Source organism: Vanellus vanellus (assembly GCF_965231255.1).
Source record: "Vanellus vanellus genome assembly, chromosome: 2".
NCBI classification, from domain to species: domain Eukaryota; kingdom Metazoa; phylum Chordata; class Aves; order Charadriiformes; family Charadriidae; genus Vanellus; species Vanellus vanellus.
This window is the reverse complement of record NC_138906.1, coordinates 165,452,170-165,475,637: the sequence shown is the minus strand read 5'-3', so window position 1 is coordinate 165,475,637 and position 23,468 is coordinate 165,452,170. Positions and strand designations below refer to the sequence as shown.

At 38.9% G+C, this 23,468-nt stretch overlaps 1 protein-coding gene across 1 annotated transcript in view; it reads left to right on the top strand.

Annotated features, from left to right (window-relative positions):
- The window catches only part of TRAPPC9 (trafficking protein particle complex subunit 9), a gene marked incomplete at both ends in the record, with an annotated part of 532,119 nt that overhangs the window by 241,636 nt on the left and 267,015 nt on the right, over positions 1 to 23,468 (top strand). Inside the window, one exon of the mRNA XM_082499259.1 lies at positions 15,586 to 15,739. Coding sequence (XP_082355385.1) covers positions 15,586 to 15,739 — 154 coding nt within the window. The remainder of the gene's footprint in view (positions 1 to 15,585; positions 15,740 to 23,468) is intronic.

Genomic DNA, 23,468 nt, shown 5'->3' with positions numbered 1-23,468 from the left:
GTGGTGGAGAGACCAGAGATTAATTTAAAACAGAGCTTGATGGAGTCTCCTGAGGCACCACCTGGAATACTATGTCCAGCTCTGAGGACCTCAACATCAGAAGGACGTGGACCTGTTGGAGCAGGTCCAGAGGAGGCCACGAAGCTGATCCGAGGGCTGGAGCACCTCTGCTCTGAGGACAGGTTGAGAGAGTCGGGGTTGTTCAGCCTAGAGAAGAGAAGGCTCCGGGGAGATCTAATAACCCCTTCCAGTACCTGAAGGGGCTACAAGAAAGACAAGGAGGGACTCTAGATCAGGGCGTGTAGTGATAGGACGAGGGGTCACGGCTTTAAGTTGAAAGAGGGGAGATTTAGATTTGATATTAGGAAGAAATTTTTCACTCTGAGGGTAGTGAGGCACTGGCCCAGGTTGCCCAGAGACGCTGTGGCTGCCCCGTCCCTGGAGGTGTTCAAGGCCAGGCTGGATGGGGCTTTGAGCAACCTGGTGTGGTGGGAGGTGTCCCTGCCCATGGCAGGGGGGTTGGAACTAGATGATCTTTGAGGTCCCTTCCAACTCTATCCATTCAATGATTCTTTAAGACCTGGAGTTTAGAAAGTCGGCTGACTTTTTCCTTTTATCAGTCTCATTTTTTGTTTTTTAATTTAGTTTGGACAATGAGAGAAGCTGAAGGGGTGAGGGAAGTACACTGTCCTTTTTGGGGTTATTTTCTAGCAGGATGTGGATGGGGCACAGCTGGAGTGATGTGTTATGTGAGGTGATAAGGCTCAGGCTAAAAAGGTAGCTTATGTCATATAGATGAGTGTAACCAATATGTAAATCTTAAAGGAACTTCCAATTTTTGGTGAATAACCTTCCTTTTCCATATTTATAAATATTAAAAACTGTTTAGCCACTGGTGTGGAAGAACATGATAAAAAGTTTCATTATAGTCTGGACTATGTATTATCTACAGGAATGTTAACGCAATTCTAATCACTTGGCCAAATTCTGACCTTCCTTTGCACTTCCTCCTCTTCTGGGCATAGCGTAGACTTTGGAAAAGCTTGTTATTGATAGTGATGAATGGGAAAAAGATTATAAACATTAATAATCTGAGTGTGGAGATTAGAAGACTGGAAAGAGGGAATGAAATGATAACCGAAAGAAATTTTATTTGGAGTTACTTACCCAATAAACCATATGATAATTTAAAAAATATAAGTGCAAATGAAATGAAGGATTATTATCCCCCAAGTTAACTTTGTTCAAGCAATGAGAATTTATGGGCAGGGCTAAATTTTTATCTAAAGATGTCTGTATTTTTGAGAAAACTTTTATGTTATGAAAGATAATTTTAATTATTAATGGAACTGAGATTGAGAATAGCTGATTTCTTCACTGAAATAAACAGGGTACATCAAAACACAAAATGGTTTTGTGCCTTGAGGTTGGTGAACTTGCATCTCCCAAAGCTGTTACACAAAAGAGTAATTTATTTTTCTAGAAAGGCTTACGACAATAAAAATCAAGAAACAATCAAAATTTTCACCCTTAAAAAAGAAACTGCATTATTAAATCCACTGAAGCTTGGAAGAAGTGGGAGTAAAAGAATGCAGCAACATCTGTAGGTTTAGTAAATATTTTATTATTTTTAACTCCATGCACTTGCAAATGTTTTTTTGTTTTTAATTGTATATTTGATATCCATTATTGTTATAAGTGTTGTCTTTTTAGCTGCCTGATCAGATCTTACTATTTTGGATCCTGACATGAATGTAACGATTGAGCTGCATTTCCCACCCTGAATTTGGTATACATTTATTCCTGGGCATTACACTCTATTTTGCGTATTATTCATTATTCACTGGATGGAAAAGCAAAGTATGTTGCTAAAATGAAATGAAAGGTGAAAGTTAAGGAGTTCAGAAACATTAATTTAAAGATAGAGAGCATATGCATCATGCTCAAAGTCAGGAGCTGAGGTTCTGTTGTTTTTCATTTGAATTTAGACTGGGAAGTACTAAAGTAAACTTAGAAAGTGAAGTTTGTGTTAAGGCATTGAGATATTTTTTTTTTAAAATATCCATAGGCTTAAATAATAGGCTGTGCTGTGTTCTGTAAATAATGCTCTAAACTGTTTCTTATTAACATGTTCTGTATTACTCATGAGCAATATTTCATTTTTTCCCCTCAATATTTTGATCATAGAATCATAGAAAGGTTTAGGTTGGAAAGGACCTTGAAGATCATCAAGTCCCAACCCCCCTGCCATAGGCAGGGACACCTCCCACCAGAACAGGTTGCTCAAAGCCCCGTCCGACCTGGCCTTGAACACCTCCTGGGATGGAGCCTCAACAACCTCTCTGGGCAACCTGGGCCAGTGCCTTACCATCCTCAAACTGAAAAATTTCTTCCTAATGTTCAATCTAAACCTGCCCTCTTCCAGTTTAAAGCCATTCCCCCTCATCCTATCGCTTCATGCCCTTGTAAAAAGTCCTTCCCCAGCTCTCCTGGAGGCCCCCTTTAGGTACTGGAAGGTCACAATAAGATCTCCCCGGAGCCTTCTCTTCTCCAGGCTGAACAGCCCCAACTCGCTCAGCCTCTCCTCATAGGAGAGGTGCTCCAGCCCTTGGATCATCCTCGTGGCCCTCCTCTGGACACGGTCCAGCAGGTCCATGTCCTTCTTCCGTTGGGGACTCCTGAGCTGGATGCAGTACTCCAGGTGGGGTCTCACGAGAGTGGAGTAGAGGGACAGAATCACCTCCTTTGACCTGCTGGCCACACTTCTGATGCAGCCCAGGAAAAAAATGATGGAAAGCATATCTTAAGATGGGCATTGCTCACAGCTTATTTCAGCTGTCACTTATTTTCCGTCTGAATACACAGTGACTTGAGTAGGACAGGACTTAATTAAGAATATTGAGAGTCATGACCTCTTCAATGTGAAATAGAGAATTTCATGGAAGTAAGTTATAAAGTTATTAGTGAGCGATGATAAAACGGTGACAGCAGGCGGTAAGTACATAAGTACGCGGGCTTTAATTGTGGAATTTAAATCTAGATGAGGAATATTCTTACGTCAGTACTCCTTATTGTTTGTTTCCCCAGCTGTTCTATGCGGGCTCAAGTCAACTTCTTGTATTCTCTCTTGTATTTTGATTTGAGGTCTCCTTTTCTGCAAAGAGCCGGCCATCTGCAATTTTGAAGGAGAGCTTCTTCTCTTTTATCTGGCATTATCTGAGAGGCTGTGCAGGCTGGACTCCTGTACAATGATATTTTCAAGCACACAGTGACATTAGACAGTTGGTTATGTCTGTACTACTTGTCCTGAAAACACGCTCACCAAAACAAGCCCTGTTTTTTGTCTTTCATATGGCCTCCTGCTAGCCTCAGTGCTGCTATCAACTACACAAACTCACTTATTTTTGATGTCTTGTGCGCAAGAACTAATTTGTACAAATAATTAACATTTTAAAAAAATTATCATTTTTAAAAGTAAGTTGTTTGTCCTTTTGATATAAACTGGCTATCTTTTTTTCCTAGGGCAATTTAATTGAAACCATGTTGCTTTTTTGTTTTCTGCATCTCCATACTGTTCAATTGAGAAAGCAAATCACTTTATTTCCTTTCTAAGTCTTCCATTTTAGTTTGTATACATGTGTGAAAATAACATTAAACTGATGTTTCCAATAATGATAATGATTTAACCAGGGGTTCTACGCCTGCTTGGTAAATGGATTCCAATAGGATAGGAACTTTCTCAAGACAGAAGGTCACAGATTTGCTATCGAAATGGTATTGTCTAAAGAATTGTAGAATGGTTAAAGTTGAAAGGGACATTAAAGATCATCTAGTTCCAACCCCCCTGCCATGGACAGGGACACCTCCCACCAGACCGGGTTGCTCAAAGCCCCATCCAACCTGGCCTTGAACACCTCCAGGGATGGGGCATCTACAACCTCTCTGGCCAACCTGGTTCAGTGTCTCACCACACTCACAGTAAAGAATTTCTTCCTAATATTGAATCTAAATCTCCCCTCTTTCAATTTAAAAGCGGTACCCCTCGTTCTGTTGTTCCACCCCCTGATAAAGAGTCCCTCCTTGTCTTTCCTTTTCCCCTTTAGGTACTGGAAGGGTCTCTAAGGTCTCCCCTGGAGCCTTCTCTTCTCCAGGCTGAACAACCCCAGCTCACTCAGCCTGTCCTCACAGCAGAGGTGATCCAGCACTCAGATCATCTTTGTGGCCTCCTCTGGCCTGGTCCAACAGGTCCATGTCGTTCTTATGCTGGGGGTTCCAGAGCTGGATGCAGTAGTCCAGGTGGGATCTGACCAGAGCAGAGGGGCAGAATCCCCTCCCTTGCCCTGCTGGCCACGCTGCTGGGGATGCAGCCCAGGATGCCATTGGCCCACATTGCCGACTCACGTTGAGCTTCTCATCTATCAACACCCCCGAGTCCTTCTCCTCAGGCCTGCTCTCAATCCATTCTCCACCCAGCCTGGATTTGTGCTTGGGATTGCCCCAGCCGACATGCAGGTCCTTGCACTTGGCCTGGTTGAATTTCATGAGTTTTGCATGGGCTCACCTCTTCAGCCTATCAGGGTAGAACATAAAGAGTGATAGATAAAAAGTGAGTTATGGGGAATTACTTGAAGAAAAATAGTGATTTGGCTTAGGGTATACAACTTGTCCCAGGTTTGTGAAACTGTTTTCCCCCCTCATTTGGAAATGATTGCAGAATTAATTTAGTTCCAAAATGCAATTTGTACTTAGAGCTGTTAATCCATGTCTGATAATTATCAGCTAGATGAACAATTATTGGTTTAACTAAATCCTATTGTATTCTTCTCAAAATGGGGTGAAGACGCCTTACTTCTTGACTGGTTTAGACAATTTTCAGAAAGGAAAAGTGTAGGAAAGCTCCGTGAGGAGATGTAGGTGTTGCTCCTCCTGCTCCTCTGGCTTCTCTAGCCTTAGAGGGTCACTCGCATCTGCGTTATGGGGGATGTTTTGATCCCAGCCTGTGTTCCAGCTCCTGAAATAGCTGCCAAGGGCTGGACCAAGGTGCATGTGCGGTGGCACAAGGACAGGGTTCCAGGCACTGGTGAGCTGATGCCTGCAACAAGCAACAGTTTGCCTCAATGCTGAGAATGGCTACAGCTGAAGAGGCCAAATGGTCGTAAATGAGAACTGTTTGCGCTGAATTCCCCCACCTCCGCGTTATTCTTTTTGATGATGTTCATCACGACAAGCCAAAATTATCCCTACTTATTGTCACTCGTATTACAGCTGGCAATTAAGGTGGTGATTTGATTTAGTGATTTCCTGTGTTCCACGGTACTGTGTGGATTCCCGTAAGGGAACAGTCCAAGTGAAAAAATATGTGTAGGTAGCTATTTGAAGGATGTTACAGTTAAAAGAACCCACAAAACCTACTCTTTTATGACTTTGTTCTCAATTATGCATCATTAGAGTCTTGTATATTTGGGAAGAAATGCTGCTATCTAGCCCATTTCCTACCACCTGGAAGTAACTCGATTTACAATTAAGAAAACTGTTCTTTTTAGTAATATCAAAACTCTTAATGTGCTATTTTAGTGACTTGTCATACAATGTGTCATGTGCTGATTAAAGTCAAGTTTTGTCCTTTTTTGGAAATGATTCTAATGTAGTCTAGTCAAAGAATTTCTTTTAATTACATGTGTAATACAACTTTCTGCCTTTCACTTAATTGGTCTCGCCTACGTTGTTTCAGCCTATTAGACGATAATTTAGCAATTTCCAATTTGTATATCCCTGAGGGAGGCTCAGTGGGAATAAATGGGAGTAAAAAAATCTCTGCAGCTTTATTCCTTGATTTACTGCTTGATGGTGTCGCTTTTTCAGTGGTATGGAAGAAGAGAAATGGACAATAGTAAGCAATAAAAAGGGAAATCTTTTCTATTAAAAGCTTAGTTTCAGAACAAAGCAGCTTGTGTAATCTTTGCTTAGTATATTTACAGTATTATTTGCTTAGTATAGGATATATAAACAGAATTTTAATACTATATGCTTACAGTTTTAATATTAACCCTATAATCCCATATAATTGAATAACGTGGAGGAAATGAGCACATCAGAAGCATGAGGGCTTCTCAGCTGTGGATGGGAAGGTTTATAAAACGACCACACAATTCTGGTTTACAATTTGTCTGGTAGTAGCAGCCTATCATTTTGGATAATCTGACTCTGGGATTTGCTGTATTAAATTGTTCTTTGTAGACGGGAAATATTTCTTTTGGGAGTTCTTTTTTGTAAACTGTCAAATTGGCCTAACACTCTGTGTGTGTGTGTGAATTTGTGTGCCCCTCTGTGTATTTATTTGAGGATTTTGGCTTCTTTGCAGGAACTGGGAACCAGGTGGGAGAGGATGGTTTTAAAAAAAATGTTGATGATCTACATACAAGTGAATTTCAACTCTCTCATAAGATGGAAGTGAAAATATATTGATTTTTCCACCCTAAAGGTGGAGAATAAGACTGATTCCTAAACTGGGATTCAATTTGAAATGGATACCTAAATCTAGATATGGCTACATATGTTTTTATTATAGTCAGCAAAATCTAGTCAATGAGTGGGAAGTATATGTAGTTTTTAGAAAAGAGATCTCAAATCATTGGTTTTGTATTTTGGTACCTTTGAATTTTAACTTGCAGTTTGCATTTTTTTTTAAAGGAAAATTTGTCTTCCAGACATTTAGATGGCATCATCTTCTGAGCTTTTATTACCTATAAAGGAATACTACAAAGAAACAGAGATTGACAGAATTTTGATTAATTTTTTTTCTTAGTCTATAAAATTTAGTTTTAGATGAACGAAAAGACTTGTAAATTTCTAAGTTAAAAAGAAATGCTGAAAAAAAACCCCACCTTCAAAATTTGCGTATTTTAAAATGCTACCAAAGCTTCTAAATAATATCAAGTTATTTTGTTACTTGAAATAATTGTTTCTCAGTTTATGAAGCAGTGAAAAGATTCATCTAAAAAATATGTATTTTTAAAGCCGGACATTTAAAAAATTATTAACCACTATTTCCTGGGTGGAGGGGAGGTGCTTTGAGGCTGTCCCATTAAGACTCATTGAGGATCTAGCTGTTGACGAGATTTGGTAAGACCAATACGGTCTTTCAGGCCGCTGCACTGCTCAGTGTGAGAGTTCGTTTTCTGCAAATCACTTGTTTCTGAGCATGCTTCGAAATCCACGTTTTGAGTTATCGGTGGAGGAAGCACTAAATAAATTTCTCGTGCATACAGTGTTTTGTGGGGAAAAATATTGTTTAGTTAAAAATGTTGTGTGTGTGTGAGGGAGATGTGTATAATTTTTCCTAAGAGCGCTGAGCAGTTGGCTGCTATGGAACCTCTACGCCTCCTCAGGTGAAGCTTACTGGGAGCTAAGATTTAGGGAGCATGATTGAAGCTTCTTGTGCCCTCACTCATGTTTATGAAATTATTCCTGGTAGCAGTTATAAAATAAGCTCCGAAGGTCAAAACTCATGGACCACGTTGCTATGGTGGGAGATGTTCGCTGTTGTACTGGTGCTTTGGATTCTTAAACTGACTATGATTGTCCCCCAACTTTGCTCTTTGGCAGGGTGACACCAAGTATGGTGTCACTCACAAAACTTGCTTCTGGGACTTAAGAATCTGTAATAAAATCTGTATAACTCCTTTAGATAAAGAAGAATCAATGAGGCTGTGGCAAAATAAACATTTTCAAGTCCATGGAGCGGAGTAGCTTAAATATAAGAGTCTTCAAGGAACTAAACAAGGAGTGCTCTGAACGGCTATTGTTTTTTTAAGAAATCCAGAAAATGTGAAGGGTCGTATCACAGAACGGTCAGGGTTGGAAGGGACCTCTGATAGAAACATATAGGTTGTACATCTAGGAAGAGAAATTGTTTGGGAAAACAGTAACTTGGAAAAGAATTTGGTTACCACACTAAAACATCTCAAGGTGAACTTCAACTGCAGTGCTCTGGGAAAAGGGCAAATGTTATTTTTGTCTATAAAAAAGAAGATGAGCAAGTAGATTGTAAATTAATAACTCACTATGGAAGCAAAGTCTAGTTGCATCTTGAAGTGACAGTCTGTGGCAAAATGGGCATGCTTGCACACTGAGCATGCAGGTATCCTATCATTTTACCCCCCAAATGTTTGAACCGCTTCCTTTATGGAGAATTTGTATGTAAAGCTCTATATCACTTCAGTTCCTCTTGCGTAATCACTGAGATGGACTGCTTCAGGTGCGAATGATTTCTCGGTTGTATAGGCTGTCTTGATGTTTTGAGCACTGTTTGGTTTTGAGCGTTCTTGAGTTTGATTTTGACTCGGATCTCAGGATCTTCTCTGAAGAAAACAGGTCTGTGCAACATGTTATGGTCATAATCCTTTAAAGGAGGAGCACTGGCATCAGTTGCATGATTTATTGGGGATTTTTAAGCTTTTTCTCTGAAGAGAAAGTGAGTCGTTGCTCCGGGTTTATCATGTGCAAGAGGCTGTGAGACCCCTCTGAGGGTCTTGGTGTCCTACACAGGTCCTGCACAGACCCAACTCCATGTGTACCACACCGCTGTGCCCTGGGACCAGTAATAGCCATCGGTGTTGGGACAGGACAGACCATGCTGTGAAGTGATCTAATGGTGATTCCTGACCGCAGTGCTCCTTACCTTTCTTTGGAGTGTTCCGAAAGCAGAGGCACTTGGCTTTTCTATCCCATGTTCCTTGATGCGAGGTGTGTGCAGAGTCAGAAGGAAGATAAGGGCTGGAGCAGGTGAGTGCCTAGTTTCTCCAGGTGAGGCTACCTGGAAAAGATGCTCTGAACGTAGCCGAGATGTTTGCCTTATTCCGCTGTGTTTTTCTCTTTGTTCTTTGGCGTGAGCAATCTTCCTAATCTTTTCTTGAGGAGACTGAGGGAGCTGGAATAATGACTAGGCATGACTGTAGGACGAGGTCTTTTGGTCTTGTTTGTTATATCTGGCACAAAATTCCATGTTTTTAATTTAAATGTGCTTTATTTTGAGCTTTCTGCCTTACAAAGGTGATACTGAATTATACAAATGAGCAACTGAACATGAATATATACCTTTTGAAATTTATTTCTCTGATTATTAATATTCTGCTGAGAGAGAGGTAGGAGGTACAGCATGGCATTATTTTGGATAATGACAGGATTACATTCCTTGCGTAGTTCAGCTGCGATAAATAAAGGGAGGATATTCAACTTAGTCTTCAAGTATTATCACGCTTAGGCTTTTCTAGATTTCCTAATGGAGTGAATGACTATTGATTATTATTCTCTTATACCCCCTATAGAAATCGGTGTATTTATAGAGTAGGCTATTACCATTATTATTATTATTTTAAATTTCTTATTTCCTTAAGTAGCTGACAGCTTTGCTGCAAGGTGATTGCCGTAGAAGTCCAAATTATTTAAATGGGCAAGTGAAAAAAAGATGCAAGTTGAAGCTAATTGTTATGCCTCTTCGTTTCCACTTTATGCTTTTCAGATTTGGAGTTACGAATTGAAAAGCCCGAGTCTCAGTGTGCAGAGTATAATCTCATTTAAACCAAAGATTTCTGTAGCTAACTATCTCTTGACTCTGTTCCATTTTTAAATATTACATTATGTACAGTGGAACTAGTTTAACTTTTTATCATCTGAAATATTGTGGATCAGATAAGTATAAGCTGTTGAATTTTACAGACTTCAGCACTATAGTTTGACTTTTATCTCCTCTTCAATTATTTTAAATAAATAATTAAGTTCTGAATGCAAATTTTTTAATTTAATTGACCTTTGCTAGATTAATGGAAAAATTTATCTTTTGCTCTGCATAGTTCAGATATTAAAGCAATCCTTTTTCTTTATGAAGTCAGTTTTAGGCCAGGAGGAGAGATCATTACTTATGGGTCGCTTGAGCCGCTTATTTTTACAGTTGTATTTTATAGTAGTGAATGAAATATAGATTGCACTTGTAAAGCAGTGAAATAATTAGAAGTAAACATGAGGTATGTGTCAATGTGAGTTACTTTACTGTCTCATTTTCATCCAGTGATACATACGTATTCGTGCCACAAGACATTTGATGCTTGAGGTCGCCCTTTGCCTATAGGTTATTGTATACTGGGGGAGCACTACTCTACCATTTTTATATCAGCTGCAATATTTAGGGTGGAATTACGTGTACCTGAAACATGGTGTTATAAAAACGTTATCACTAAGATCCCACAATGGAAGAATCGGGTGAAATTTCTTTTTCTAAAGGCGGCTTGTCTTTATGCGTTTTTTTTCCCTCGTGAAAGTGCGAACAAGAGTATCATCCTCACTTCTAACTTTGCCTGAAATTTAAAGTCATTGACTGTACAGGGTTTATTCATATACATAAGCATTTTGCATAAGTAGTGGCAATACGGTCTGGCTCTGTGTCCCTACTGTCTACTTTATATAAGAAAGGAGGATGAACAGGAGGCATAATACTGAATAAAATCTCCAACTGCCTCCTTTCAGCTTCATTATGGAAGCAGCTTGCAAACTCATCTGTGGATGACAGTATTTAAAGAGGTAGTTATGCACGAGGAAGAGTTTTTGGTTTCCTGTTATATCGTTTCTTCCTAAAGATAATTGAATAAGGACTAACTCTCGATTTTATTCTTCCAGCCTAAGCAGCAGTATTTTATTTACTTAATGAAAGATGAAATCTAGTTATGTTAACCAGATTGCTGCTTTTCTTTTAATACCATGCCTACTTTGAACCCGGTTTTATTTGGAGAGTGTGACATACTTAATTTCACTTTATAGATTCATCCTTTTATATGAGAGGAGGACATCAACAGAGCAGAGATGCATCCCTGGGGTGAGGCTATGCCCGGGACCTGCCGGTCCTGCCAGGAGCAAGGGCAGGAGTTTATAGCACTACAGGCAGTACTCCACGCCCGTGCTGAATTTTTCACCTATTAATTTTATCTTCTACTTGCTATGTCTGTGAAACTGTCAGCATTGCTTAATTTTAACCGGCAGTGCTCTAGGAAAGAGGGATGTGCAAGGCGCTGGCTCAGGAATACTCATGATGCCATTTAAAGGAAGGTTTTTTGCTCGATACAAACTCCTTTCTGCTGTGCGTTGTGTTGTCAGGACACAGGAATATTTCCAGTCAAGTAAACTCATTTTATGAGAAGTGGTGAAATGATTTGTCTGGTGTCTTTAATAATTCTGTACTGTTACTTTAATAGGACTTTGGATAAACTGTCATTGAAATGTCTGCTGCACCACCAGAAAGTTTGTCATTTTTTTCCCTGTAAGTCATCCTGACAGGTGACGTGAGACGATACTGTGCAGACGTATCATCAGCATTGCCAATGAGCTGACCTTTTCCTCTTCGTTCCCTTAATTTGTATTTGAATAATTTGCATCCCTGTAACGATGCTTGGTTGTCTGAGTAGCTGTCACAATGGCTTGGGCTCGTTTCATGACAAAACCCAGTAGTTTTAGAACGATTGTTTCATTATTCATGAAAACTGTTGTTACTTTATCCCTCCTCCCGCACAAGCAAGGTGAGCCGGAGAGAAACAAACGCTGGCTTGTGTATGCAAGATTGGCTATTAAATACTTTTACATAACGCAGTGTTTTTATACAAATATCTGATGATTGATTGAAAACTCTCCTTGCAGGAAATTTGGATAAGTACCCACGAGGCAAAGAAGGTTCAAATGAAATTCTAGTCCCTTTCCCTGAAACAAGTATATGTTTAAACTTTTGCGTTTTAAGATCTTTTGTGTTTTCCCTGATACGTAATTACTGTGCAGGGCAAGGTACTGTGTATACAGTTACCCTTGCGCACCGTGAGCCATCGTCATCCGAGCTGTTTGTAATAAATTGAAGGCCTATCTCCATCTGAATTGTCTTTTTTTTTTTTTTTTTACTTCTTTCTATATAGATCATAGAATCATAGAATGTAGGATGGTTTGGGTTGGAAGGGACCTTGAAGATCACCGAGTTCCAACCCCCCTGCCATGGGCAGGGACACCTCCCACCAGACCAGGTTGCTCAAAGTCCTGTCCAACCCCGAACACCTCCAGGGATAGATCCTATAGATTCTTGTATATCACCACAGACAAGAACAAATTTGGGGAGAAAAGAGGGTTGGAGAACTTGCGATGAGAAACAGGTTGTAAAGTAACTGCAGATTACTTCAGTAATTTAAGTGGAGACTTTTACAGCTAAAATACATTTCAGTTTCATTATTTTGATGTGCAGCACTGTGACAAAGTTGGGGGATGTTGAAGAAGTTGTCTTTCACTCCCTTCGGTGTCTTTTAGGGTAAAGCCCATGTGATCTCTACAGATCACTTAAAAATTGAAAAATCCCAGCTTAGTTGGTGATTGTAACCCAATGTCCAGTTTATCTGTTTTCTCCTCCAGTCAGTTGGCCCCGGGAATCTTTGGTCCCTTTGTGAATACCTCACTGGTGAAACGCATCATCGAGACGGGAGAAATCAACATGTTGGAAGGGAAGAGGCTGTGTTTGTGTAGGGGTAGATTTTGAAGGACGAGTGACTGATTTAGGTTATGGTATTTATTTTCTCTTTTGATTTCTGTGTAAAGCCTTCCAATTTACTACACATTCCATAGGCTGAGGAATAAATAGTGGAGCAACAGTATTGATAAAAAATGCAGAGCCAAAACTCAATACGAATATTTTTAGTGCAAGAGGAAGCAGAATACTGATGATAAAAGGCATATATGTTTAAGAAAAAGAGCTGGGATTTAATTTTGTCATGCTTTACTTTGAGTGTAACTATAGTCCTGAAAAATTTTATTTTATCTCTGTTGCTTCCATATATTCTGCCTACTGCTGTATTCGTAAGGTTATTTTGTGTGATATTTTTCTCTCCGTAGTTCTCTTTTACTCAGACCTCTACACTTTCTAGCTGGCAAGGATGTCGTTGGGGGTGGTTTTGGATCTTCTCATGTGATATGAGGTGTCACTGTGCTAAATATGGTATACACAGTATAAATAAAAACATGGTTAAAAAATTTGAATAATTAGTAGAGATTCTGAGTACCAGGAGTCCTATTTACTAAAGTTTTCCATACCTTGGAGCTTAACAAAAGTTGTTTCAAACACAGCTGTACGAAGAACTGTTGTTAAGAGTAATCTAGGCTGTATTCCTGAAGCCGGCATGGATTTATTGTAGACTGTTGGGGTAAAAAGTACTTACATGCCTATTTAATTTCCAGAAAAAAAAAAAAATTACCATATTGCCAGTAATGATCCATTAGCAGAAGAATGCAATCTGAATGCCCTCAATTAAATATTAAATATTGTTAGCAGGAATGTTTTTCTAATATATCATTCACTTAGAAAAGTGTGGCGCAATAGTTAGATGAGAGCTGTTTTCCAGATCTGTTGGGAGAAGGACTCTAAATATGTTTGACTGTTCGGAACTAAGGTGATTTGTTGTCAAAATACGACTATGGGTAACTAACTATAAGTATTTATGTGAGAATTTTAGCAGTACTGTGTGTATACTAGAAATCGAGTACTGCGTTTGCATCTGCTCATGTACCACCGAGCGATGAAATAACCTCGGAAACAAAGGCAAAAATGATTTCGTAACGTTCCAGTCGTGTCTCTGTCTTCCACACGCATTGCCCAGGCCAAATCCAGGAAACTCACCCGGCATTTGCAGAATCGAGTCATACTTCAATGCCTGTAAGGATTGATGTTGTTAGTCATAGTTTTAGGCCTGATATTGTTTAAAAGTCCACTCTACAGATTCTATCTAGGTGTTCTTCATTCCATTCTTTATTTCTGGCTTGATTCCTGCGGTTCCTGGGATGCACTTCTGTAGCTCCTGTTAGCTTTTTTATATGCCCAGCACGGGATGGTCTCTGCATGCAAATGAAGAACTCTTAATGATCTCTTGCTGTAGGGAAAAATAGCCCAAACAAAAATACCTCTTAGAGAGGAACAGATTAATTCCTCTGCCTTTTTTGATTTTGAAATGTGAAGATCAGCAAAGATGCCGTCTGCAGAAGAGGTACCTTACAGAAGTGGTACTTGCGCCAACTTTGTCTCAGTGCTGTATTTGTACTTTTTAATGATGAAGGTAGTTTTGGAACATGAAGAGCTTCTCCTGAGATGTTGGGTTTTGCTCAGGGTGAAGCGTGATGGGCCTATCTGCATTCATCTTTCCACAGTAAAGTTCATAAACTCTGGAGTATTCCTTGTTCTTCTAATTGCCGGGTATTTTCTCCCAGTTTCTTCTAGGGTCAAAATTCTCTGAAATTAACGCTAATTATAGAAAATCTCTTCTGGTCTGGGGAGATTTCAAAGCCCTTTCTTCTTGACTTTTGTTCCTAGTGTTTTCCTTTTGGCAACATTTATGGAATAAGTTTGCATCTTTATATGTAGAAATACATAAAGGAGTAATAGTAATCCTGTTGGTTTGTTTTGTTTTGTTTTGTTTTTTTGTGAAATGCCCTTCCCATACCCCTTCTTAGATTGTGGTTGCATTTAATCACGAATGGTTTTCAAAGCTGTTGCTTGGTCTTCTGTTTTCTTTAAGTGCAAAGTCATCTCAAGAGCAATATATTTTAATTCTTCCCTAATTATTTTTCTATTTCAGATGATTCAGGAAATTAAAGCTGTTTTGGCAGCACAGTATATTAGATCTGCTATAACCACATTTCATGTGATGTGAGCTGGTCTAAATTCCCTTTTATATTAGATTAGTGATTCTAGTTTAACATATAAGTATTTAGTATGCATTATAGTGTAATATATTTAATTTAATTTGCTTTTATGCCTTACTGTACATTTAATAAAGCAATTATTTAACCATTTACTACCAATGAATTATACTATGATATTGAAATTAATATTGCCTGTAATTCATTAAGATGCATTAAGCAAGAGGCAAATATCTTCTCGAAGAAAAAGACAAGGGCCACATTTAGGCCCAAGTACTGTGGTGATTTTGTCTTTCCTTCCTGAGTTTTATAAGGAAATTTTAAAGGAAAATTTAGGAAGTTGGTTTGTAAAACCAATGAACTGCACGTGGCTTTGTAAGCGTGACTGTGCACTACAGGAGACACTTTTGTATAAAATATTTTGCTTCACTTGTGTATAGGTTGGGATTAACAGACTACTTTAAATCGTGCGTTCATCAGCATTTGGACCAGTCCTGTTGCTTTTTTTTCAGCAAGTCTTAAACACAGCAGGAGCATTTACATACCAAGAGTGACGGCAGACGACCCTCTGCAGAACCACAGTAAGGTCAACTGGTTGCAACTGGTGTCTTGTGTACCGCTCACAAAGGCATTAAGATGTTGACTGATGATTTTTAAAAAATCTTACCATCTTTAATAGGCTTAGATTTCTGTTTTCAGTACCATAAATCATATGGCGTATATATCACTAATATGCCGACTAGATGCCACCAAGACAAATAAACCAGTGTTGTTGTGCTTGGTTTCACAGCGGTCTGCATTTTCTGCAGAAGTAATATCTGTAAAACTGTTGTAGTGAAAAATCCTGTGTTTTTTCTCTTTCTTTTCCCTCTGCTACAGTATGGCTATCCAAGTTGACAAGTTCAATTTTGAGAGCTTCCCAGAATCCCCTGCTGATGGGACACACTTCGCGAATACAAAGCAGCTGGAAGAAGAAAGGCAACAAGCAAAAGGTCTGGAGATTAACAGCAAGCTGGATATTTGCTGGAAAATTATATCCTTTCACAAATACTTGCTTTAAAAATACATAAATAGATGCCCTATGGCACGTTTTATTTTATAATTCAACTCACTTTATAGCAGTGTTACTGAAAAGTAATTAGAACTATGAAGCTTATCATAATTATAGATTGTTTAAGGTTAATTGTGCTGTATATTATTTAGATGATGCTTGGGTCTTACTATAATGGCTTTTTATGAGTCATCGAGCATACCACAAAATCTGTGTGGTTTTCCCAAGTTTTAGAGAACTGAGGAAGTCGAGTTAGGATTGATGAATAGTAGTTTTATAGGGTCAAATTTTTCCATTCTCCCCCACACCAAGTAACTGAATTATAAGGAAATACATGAAGCTGGATTTAGAGTGTTTTCATATATTTAATTAAATTTGAGCAAATCAGATCGTATTAGAATAATTTATTTCCAAGTCCTCTTTACAAATTTAGTAATGTATCTAATCTTGGGTAGCCTTTTTAAGGCTGAGAAAGGACTTGCATGATGACTTAGTCATCCTAAACATAAAATCCCCATAATCATTCTAAACGCAGCAAAATATTGCCTTATGATTATTAATCAGAAATTACATTCAGTTCAGAGTTAAAATAAACCAATGGCGTTGCTGTAAATTTCATGATTTCCATAAAAAACCTTGTGCTTGGCTTGTCGGAAGTACACTTTTTCATGATTTTCATCAGGGAAACGTTCTGGACTGCCAACAGCCCCCCAAGCCATGTGTGGATACGCAGCATCTTCTAAGAGATTTATATTTTTCACTCAGATCATCCTCCAATTCGCGTGATGGTGGGTGGCAGGAAGGGAGAGAAGACTGGCAATCAAATAATGGTTTATCTTTAGAGGCATCTTTTTGTATGTTTAATTGTACTTTTCTCTAGTGATCTGAAATGATTTTTCATTGCTGATTACTAAATTAGCTGCACCAGGATTTGTCAAAGGCGAGACTTGAGACACAATCCTAGTGCCTGGTTCCGTCCAGGCTCCCTAAGCAACATTTCAGAAAGAGTTCCCTTTATGCAAAAACGTCAATATTTAACCAGAACTCACTTAGAAAATTTCTGTGTTATGGAAAGATATAAATATTCTTTGATAGCGTAGTTGAATTCTTATGCTGGAATTGAATGCACAGTTGTAATAATTCTGTCAGGGTGTAAAAATACATCCTCATTCATTTCTGTTGCCGAGCAACACTGTTTATATCCATTCTGTGTTCTGTATTTAAACCCAATTTTGATACCAAAATTATAATGGCCGACATGTAAGTCAGTACCTTAGAAAACCAATAGAACAATCCATGAATTCTGTGTGTTAAATTCAGTGCAAGCGTCAGTTTCTGTGTTTTTAAGCTTTGTTATGAATGTTCTCTTTGTTCCTAGAACTAAAATTATTCCAATGAAAGGCAATGAATTACACATGTGTTTAAAAATTCTCGAAGAAACATGTACATTGTTTTGCAGATTTCACGTCCCAACTAGAGTTGGTCTTTCTCATCCTTTTATTTCTTATGGCAACATTTAGATGTGAACCACTAAAAAAAAATATTATTCTCTCATTTCTGCTAAGTTTGAGAAACGTTGTTTGAGACATCTGTCCTCCTGCCAGAGTAATTTGAGACCGGCCAGCAGAGTTTGTTTCAGACATACTGACGGACAGACACACGGAGAAATGGATGGATAGCTTAACGGCATAAGCTTTGTTTTCCTTCAGAAGGCAGCCTAAATGCAGCCAAGAGATAAAAAGTATTTGCAAAAATACACCAGGATATAGTTGTTTATATTTCTTACTAGAGAAGGCATTTTTGCAAGTCTTTTGAATGGTAAGACCAAGTGATCTCTTTGGTATCTACAATCTTTGAGCTACTTGGAGCTCTCCAGCTAACCTTTCTCTGCTAAGTACATGCATGAGAAGAGGCATGTCTATTTTAGAGAACGCAGTTCAGACGATTTTGTTGTAAGTAATCTTATATTGTTTACAAAGGAAAGGACTATATTATTTAGCTTGCGATTCCCTAAATTCTTACTTTATTGGTTGATACCATATGAAACCATCACATAAACAAAGGCTTCAAATTTTAAGTGTGTGCATTACATTGCCTGCAGTGAAAAGTTATACGATAATCCTGCGAGGGCCAAAAATAGTTCACAAAGGATGAGGATTTCAGGTTGTATCTGTATGTCTTGAGGAGCACCAGAAGCATTTTCCAGTATGGAAAGTCCATTTGCCATGGCTGTATCCGTTGAAATATTCAGGGTGTCAAGTGATGAGATTTTCAGTGCTTCATTTGTGAAAGCATTGTAAAACTTGATTGGTTTTCATATACTTGGAGGGCTGAAGGCAGGAGGTAAAGACAACGCAGCGCATTGTTCAATTCAACCTTTGTACATTTTTGATAGAAAGAAAATTATTAGGAAAATAGACCTTGTTATGAGAAAGCTTACTGCCATGCCGTTTCAATTACGAAAAATTCTGGAGTAATGTAATTTAGTGTAGCTTTGAGATTATAGGTGTATTGAGATAATTTAAATTAAGAACATGCTGTCTTGTTTTTATAGCATCTGTTAGGTGGCATCTGGTATCAGCTTAACAACTGGAGTTTGTTTTAACACAGGATTTGAACAGACAGAGCATATGTAGTATTAAGGTGGCTAATATTTTCAAATTATGCTTCTCTTCATATTTGCTAAATATTTTTAAACAAAATTTATATTTTCTTCAGGGACCTTTTTTGCATTCTGAGTGGTGGATCAAGGCATCTGTACTAAGCGTCCTTTAAAGTTTCTGGAGTGCTGTGTCTGTTGCTGAGCGCTCTAAGATTTTCATCTTTTTGCTGATACTTTGTACCTGACTTCATCAAAATCTTGAGTTAAGAAACAGTGTGTTCCCCATGTGGAAGATGACGGACAGGTTAAACTTCTCTTTGTGGTCTTGGCACGCTCTGTGTTAGACCCACCGTAGATTATTACTCTTCAGAGGATTCCATTGATTTGTGCCATCTACATTTTGACTTCAGAAATTCAAATATGTTCAGAATTATTTCAAAGGATTTGGTCACATGCAGGTGATCCTCATTTTTAGAAGAATAAACAAAGATCTATCAATGTTCACATGACGGAAGGAATTCTTTGTAGAAAGCATCAAGAAGTTATTTATGCTTCAATTTAATATCTGTTTTAGTTTGCCATAACTCTTGCTGCTGCTTAATAAACAGTCTTTCCCCCTCCTCTAGCTCTGGGTCCTTCTTGTCACTCTCCCGATGAAGGGAGGTAAGAACATCTTTGCCAGCAGGCTTGCCTGGTCTAGCGACTCACTTGTCTAGTGAGTCTAGCTTTAAATTTGGTACCTTTGCAGGATGGACCCCAAAGCCTGTAGAGCAGTGCAAGAAGGGGGAAGCATGGGCAGGAGAACGCGATGCGTTGGGATCGCCAAATCAGCCCTAAAGTGTGATCAGGAGCCCATGTCAGATGCTTACCCCCAGACTTGCAAAAGCATGTGGAGGAGGAATTAGAGGTCAGTGTGTGTTTTCAGAGCTCTGGTGTCATTGGCATTTCAGAGACAGTGGGTAGTTTGTGTGAGCAGGGTGCACTGGCAGGTGGGTACGGGTTATTTAGGAAGGTTGGGCAGAGTTGATGATGAGGGATTGTTCTGCTCTGTGTGAAGGATGGCTGAAGTGCACGGGGGATCGTTAGGAAATGAGGGATGGGCCAATTAAAAGCTTTTGGATCAAGGACAGAGGAGTCCAACAGAGTGATGTGGTGTGCATTTGTTAGAGACCGCTCAAACAAGAAGCAAAACTGGATGGACCCTTCTTTTAACTACTGAAAGAAGTCTTCCAAATGAGGATTAGGAGATTTCTGGAATAATTTTAAGGATGCTTTTTGTGTACAGGTGCTGGATGGCTTGATTTGGCATGTGCTGTGTGGGATCTGCTACTGGAAAATGATGAAGATCCAGTTAGAGGGGCGAGGTTTGATGGCAGTCTTGGCTCCATTCGCCCTGAGATGGTGGAGTTTAATATCCCAAGGCAAGCGAGGAAGTCAAGTAGCGGGATAATGACTCTGGACTTTACGAGAGGAGACTTGGAGGAACTGTTAGGCAGAATTGCACAGCAGCAGGAGACTGCCCACAGGAGCAGAGGAGTCCAGGAGAGCTGATGGACCTCCAGGGGCAACCTTCTCAAAACCCAAGTGTTGCAGCAGTCAACAAGGCACATCTGTCTCTCCAAGCAAGGCATATCACGAGGTGACTGTGCAAGTTGCAGCCAGGTAAATTCCAGTTAGGTACTAGGAAAAATCCTTTTCACAAAGAGGGTGCTCAAATAGTGGAACAGGTTGTTGAAAAGTGCTGTAAAATTCATGTCTTTAAAGATATTGAAAAATTCTGGACGAGGCCTTGAACAACCTGATGCAATTTCAATAGTTTCCATGCTTTGGGCACAGGGTTGGACAGCAGCTCCAGAATTGCCTTTCAATATAAATTATTCTGGGATTTGTGCAGCCTCACAGTGGGCTGGGTAAGAGAATGACTGCTGAAAATTAAACTCCTTTTCCTCCCCAAGTCTCCTGCTCTCCCCAGGTTTGACTGCAGCCAGAGAAATTTTCTAATGTACTGTGCAAGAATTGCTATTTCAGTGAAATGAGACTATTACAGTTTTGGAGTAATTTTCTTGAACATATTCTGAACCTGGCCCTAACAGCCTTTAAAAAATGAGACTTCCAGTGCCACCTTAAATACCACGATCCATTTTTAACTTTTCTAATAGTTAGACCTTTTTTTCTTACTTCAGCAGTAATTTCTGTGACTTATATGAAGCCTGTCCTATTGCAATGTTTTCTTACATTTTTGAAATTGTATTCTGAGTCCCTTCCTCTATTTTTTTCTTTTCTATATTTAAACCCAATTCTCTTTCGGTCATGTTGCTGCTGATGTTCTGCCGTATAGCTATATTTGTCTCGATATATGGGATCCAAAGCTGGAAGCAATACTTCAGGTGAGGTTTCTTATAGAATAAAAGCTATACTTTCCATGTGTCTGATAGGATGTTTGCTCTGAGAAATATTCTTGACTTCTTTTGCAAGTGTCCCATGTATGATTGATTTTTTTGCACGTGGTTCATCATAACTGACTGAATAATTATTATTCCCAACTTCCATTTATAGGTTTGTTGATTCCTTCCAGGATGATACTTGGAACTTTTCTTCGTTGAATTTCACCTAAGTGATCTTTATAAGTTCCACTCATTTGTTAGGTTTTTGAATAGTGACATCTTTTCCAAATACATCAATTTTATGAATGCTTTTGTATTTCATCATTGAAGTAGCCAATCAGGATTTTGAAATTATTATGTATCGGACAGAACCTTGAGTCATGTCATTTGATATGCTGTCTGGCCTTGACAGCAAACCACTGATAACTGTTATTGAAATTTACTTTTCTGTTTGTCTATTCAGCTTTTGATGACTTCATCTTGCTCACAATTATGAGTCTTCAGTTATGAGAATATTGCATATTGTGGAGCTTTTGTACATCAGTAAAGGTTTCCTTAGAAATACTTCAGTTGGAAGGAGCTTTACATTTCCAGGGAGCTTCTCAGCATCAATAATTGTTTGCAAAAGTAATTATTATTTAAGAACCTCAATAACTGCATGTAATTTTAAAAATTTTAAAATTTTAATAGTAAAGTACCACAATAATAATCAAGCAGAAAGCTTAAAATATTTCTAAGACTACTGCTATAAGTTAACTGTGATAATTAATAATTTAAATTTGTTTTTCATTAGTATAACTTTTATTTATGAACATTTGCTAATTTGTTTATGATTGTGTGCATGCTTCCACCTGTATTTATCCGCAAAGGAACCGGGAAATATGTTATTGAAAATAAATCTTTTTAGAAGGATGCAAGGTGGGGAATGCTGCATAACAGAGAGAAAAAACGTGAGTAACTATAAGATCAAAACCATTTTTTAAAATCTGTTGTCATTTTAAGTAGTAAGCTTTAGTTAACGTGCTGTGTTATAATTGTGGGTACTCAGCTACACGTTAGACAATCAAGACAGTATAAAAGACCAAAGATTTCCTTGGGGAAATAACTAGTTCGTTTGACTGTCATTCAGGTTTTTGGAATGAAACAGTTTGTGTCATATATAACCTGTTGCTAAAGAAAGGTGAAATAAAGGTGTCTACTGTGAAAAATTAGATTTGGGGTTTTATTTGTTTTTAAACGGCACCTGGTGGTTGTGTGCTCATTGGCTCCGAGGGACTTGTTGAAACTCGTTTGATTGTGCAAATGAAAATGTCTTGAGCTGCCAAATGCGAACAGTTGCACTGGAAACTGGAAGTCAACCGTTTCCGTCCTGGCTGGTGCGTGTGTTGTTAATACCAGAGATTTGGCTGTTGGAAGCGTGGCCTGAGTCCACAAAGGTGTGTCAGAACCTGACTCCTATGGAATAGTAGTTTTGTAACCACAGTGAGATTTCAGCAGAATGTTTGGAGGTTTGGTGAAGTACATAGATTCTACAAGGTGAAACTTTAGCAGTCTGCACTTCAGTTTATCTGTGCAATTTTTTTCCAATGAATTTTAAATCCTACATCTTGCGCTTTTGTCTTTTATCTGGTTCCACTCTGAGCTAAGAATGGAAGGGTATATTGGCACCCCCCATTCCAACCGCTTTGCTTTAATTGACATCAAAATTCTTGTCTTAGAAAACAGGCAAAGTTTTAAGTCAAACTTTTCTCTCTTTTTCCTCTGACATTTTATTACTGCTTCGTTTGGTTACTTTTCATCTCCAAAGCTATGAGTTTGCTACAACGTTTGCTTTGTATTTTATATAATTGCCTGATATACCATCAGGAGACAAAGATCAATGAGCTGAGATTCAGTGCGGTTTGCGTCCATTAGGAATGGTGAGACTATACCAACTATACCGAGCATCTCTGTCGACTTGAGTGATTTTTGGCTTGGAGTCTGCTTGGCAGCAGAGCTTACACTGGACTGGATACTCTGAGGACAAGATTTTAGGTACTGGTTAAACTAAGTACTTTTGGGATTTTCTGGCAGGGGAAAGTGTGTTTTGTAAATGGGTTTCTGCAACTTAGGCATTTATGGTATGTTTGAGTCTGGTTTGCCATACCTATGGGGCAGCACTGAATGCCATGGGCACTGCCAGGTCTTCCCAGGGAGTAAGCTGAAGACGGCAAGGTTACATTGACTGTAGAATAATTTAGGCTGGAAGGAACCTGTTCGGGTCTGGTATAATACCCTGCCCTGTAATTTGTGTCCATTGGCCCTCTTTGTATTACTGTGCTCCTCCAAGAAAAGTCTGGCTCCATCTTCTCTCTACCCTCCTACTATACCAGACAGCAATAAAACATCTCCTTAGGCTTTCTTCTCCTCTCAAGACCAAACAAACCCTCTTCTCTCAGCTCCCTTTTGTATGTTATGTGCTCCAGCTCTCTAATCATCTTTGTAACCCTCCAGGGAACTTTATCAGTGTCTTGAAGTGGGGAAGCAAAACTGGACACAAGATTTAAGCAGTGTAGGTATATCATTTTTTATCAGTTGAGAAATAGCTATGCATGCTTTTTTGCGCCCAATCTAAGAAGCAGTTGGTTTCAGAAATAATCCGTAGCTGTGTTGAATTTGAAATCGCAAAATGTGGTTTTCCTTATGAATACGTGGATCTGCTTTGATAGCTTTTGCCAATGATAAA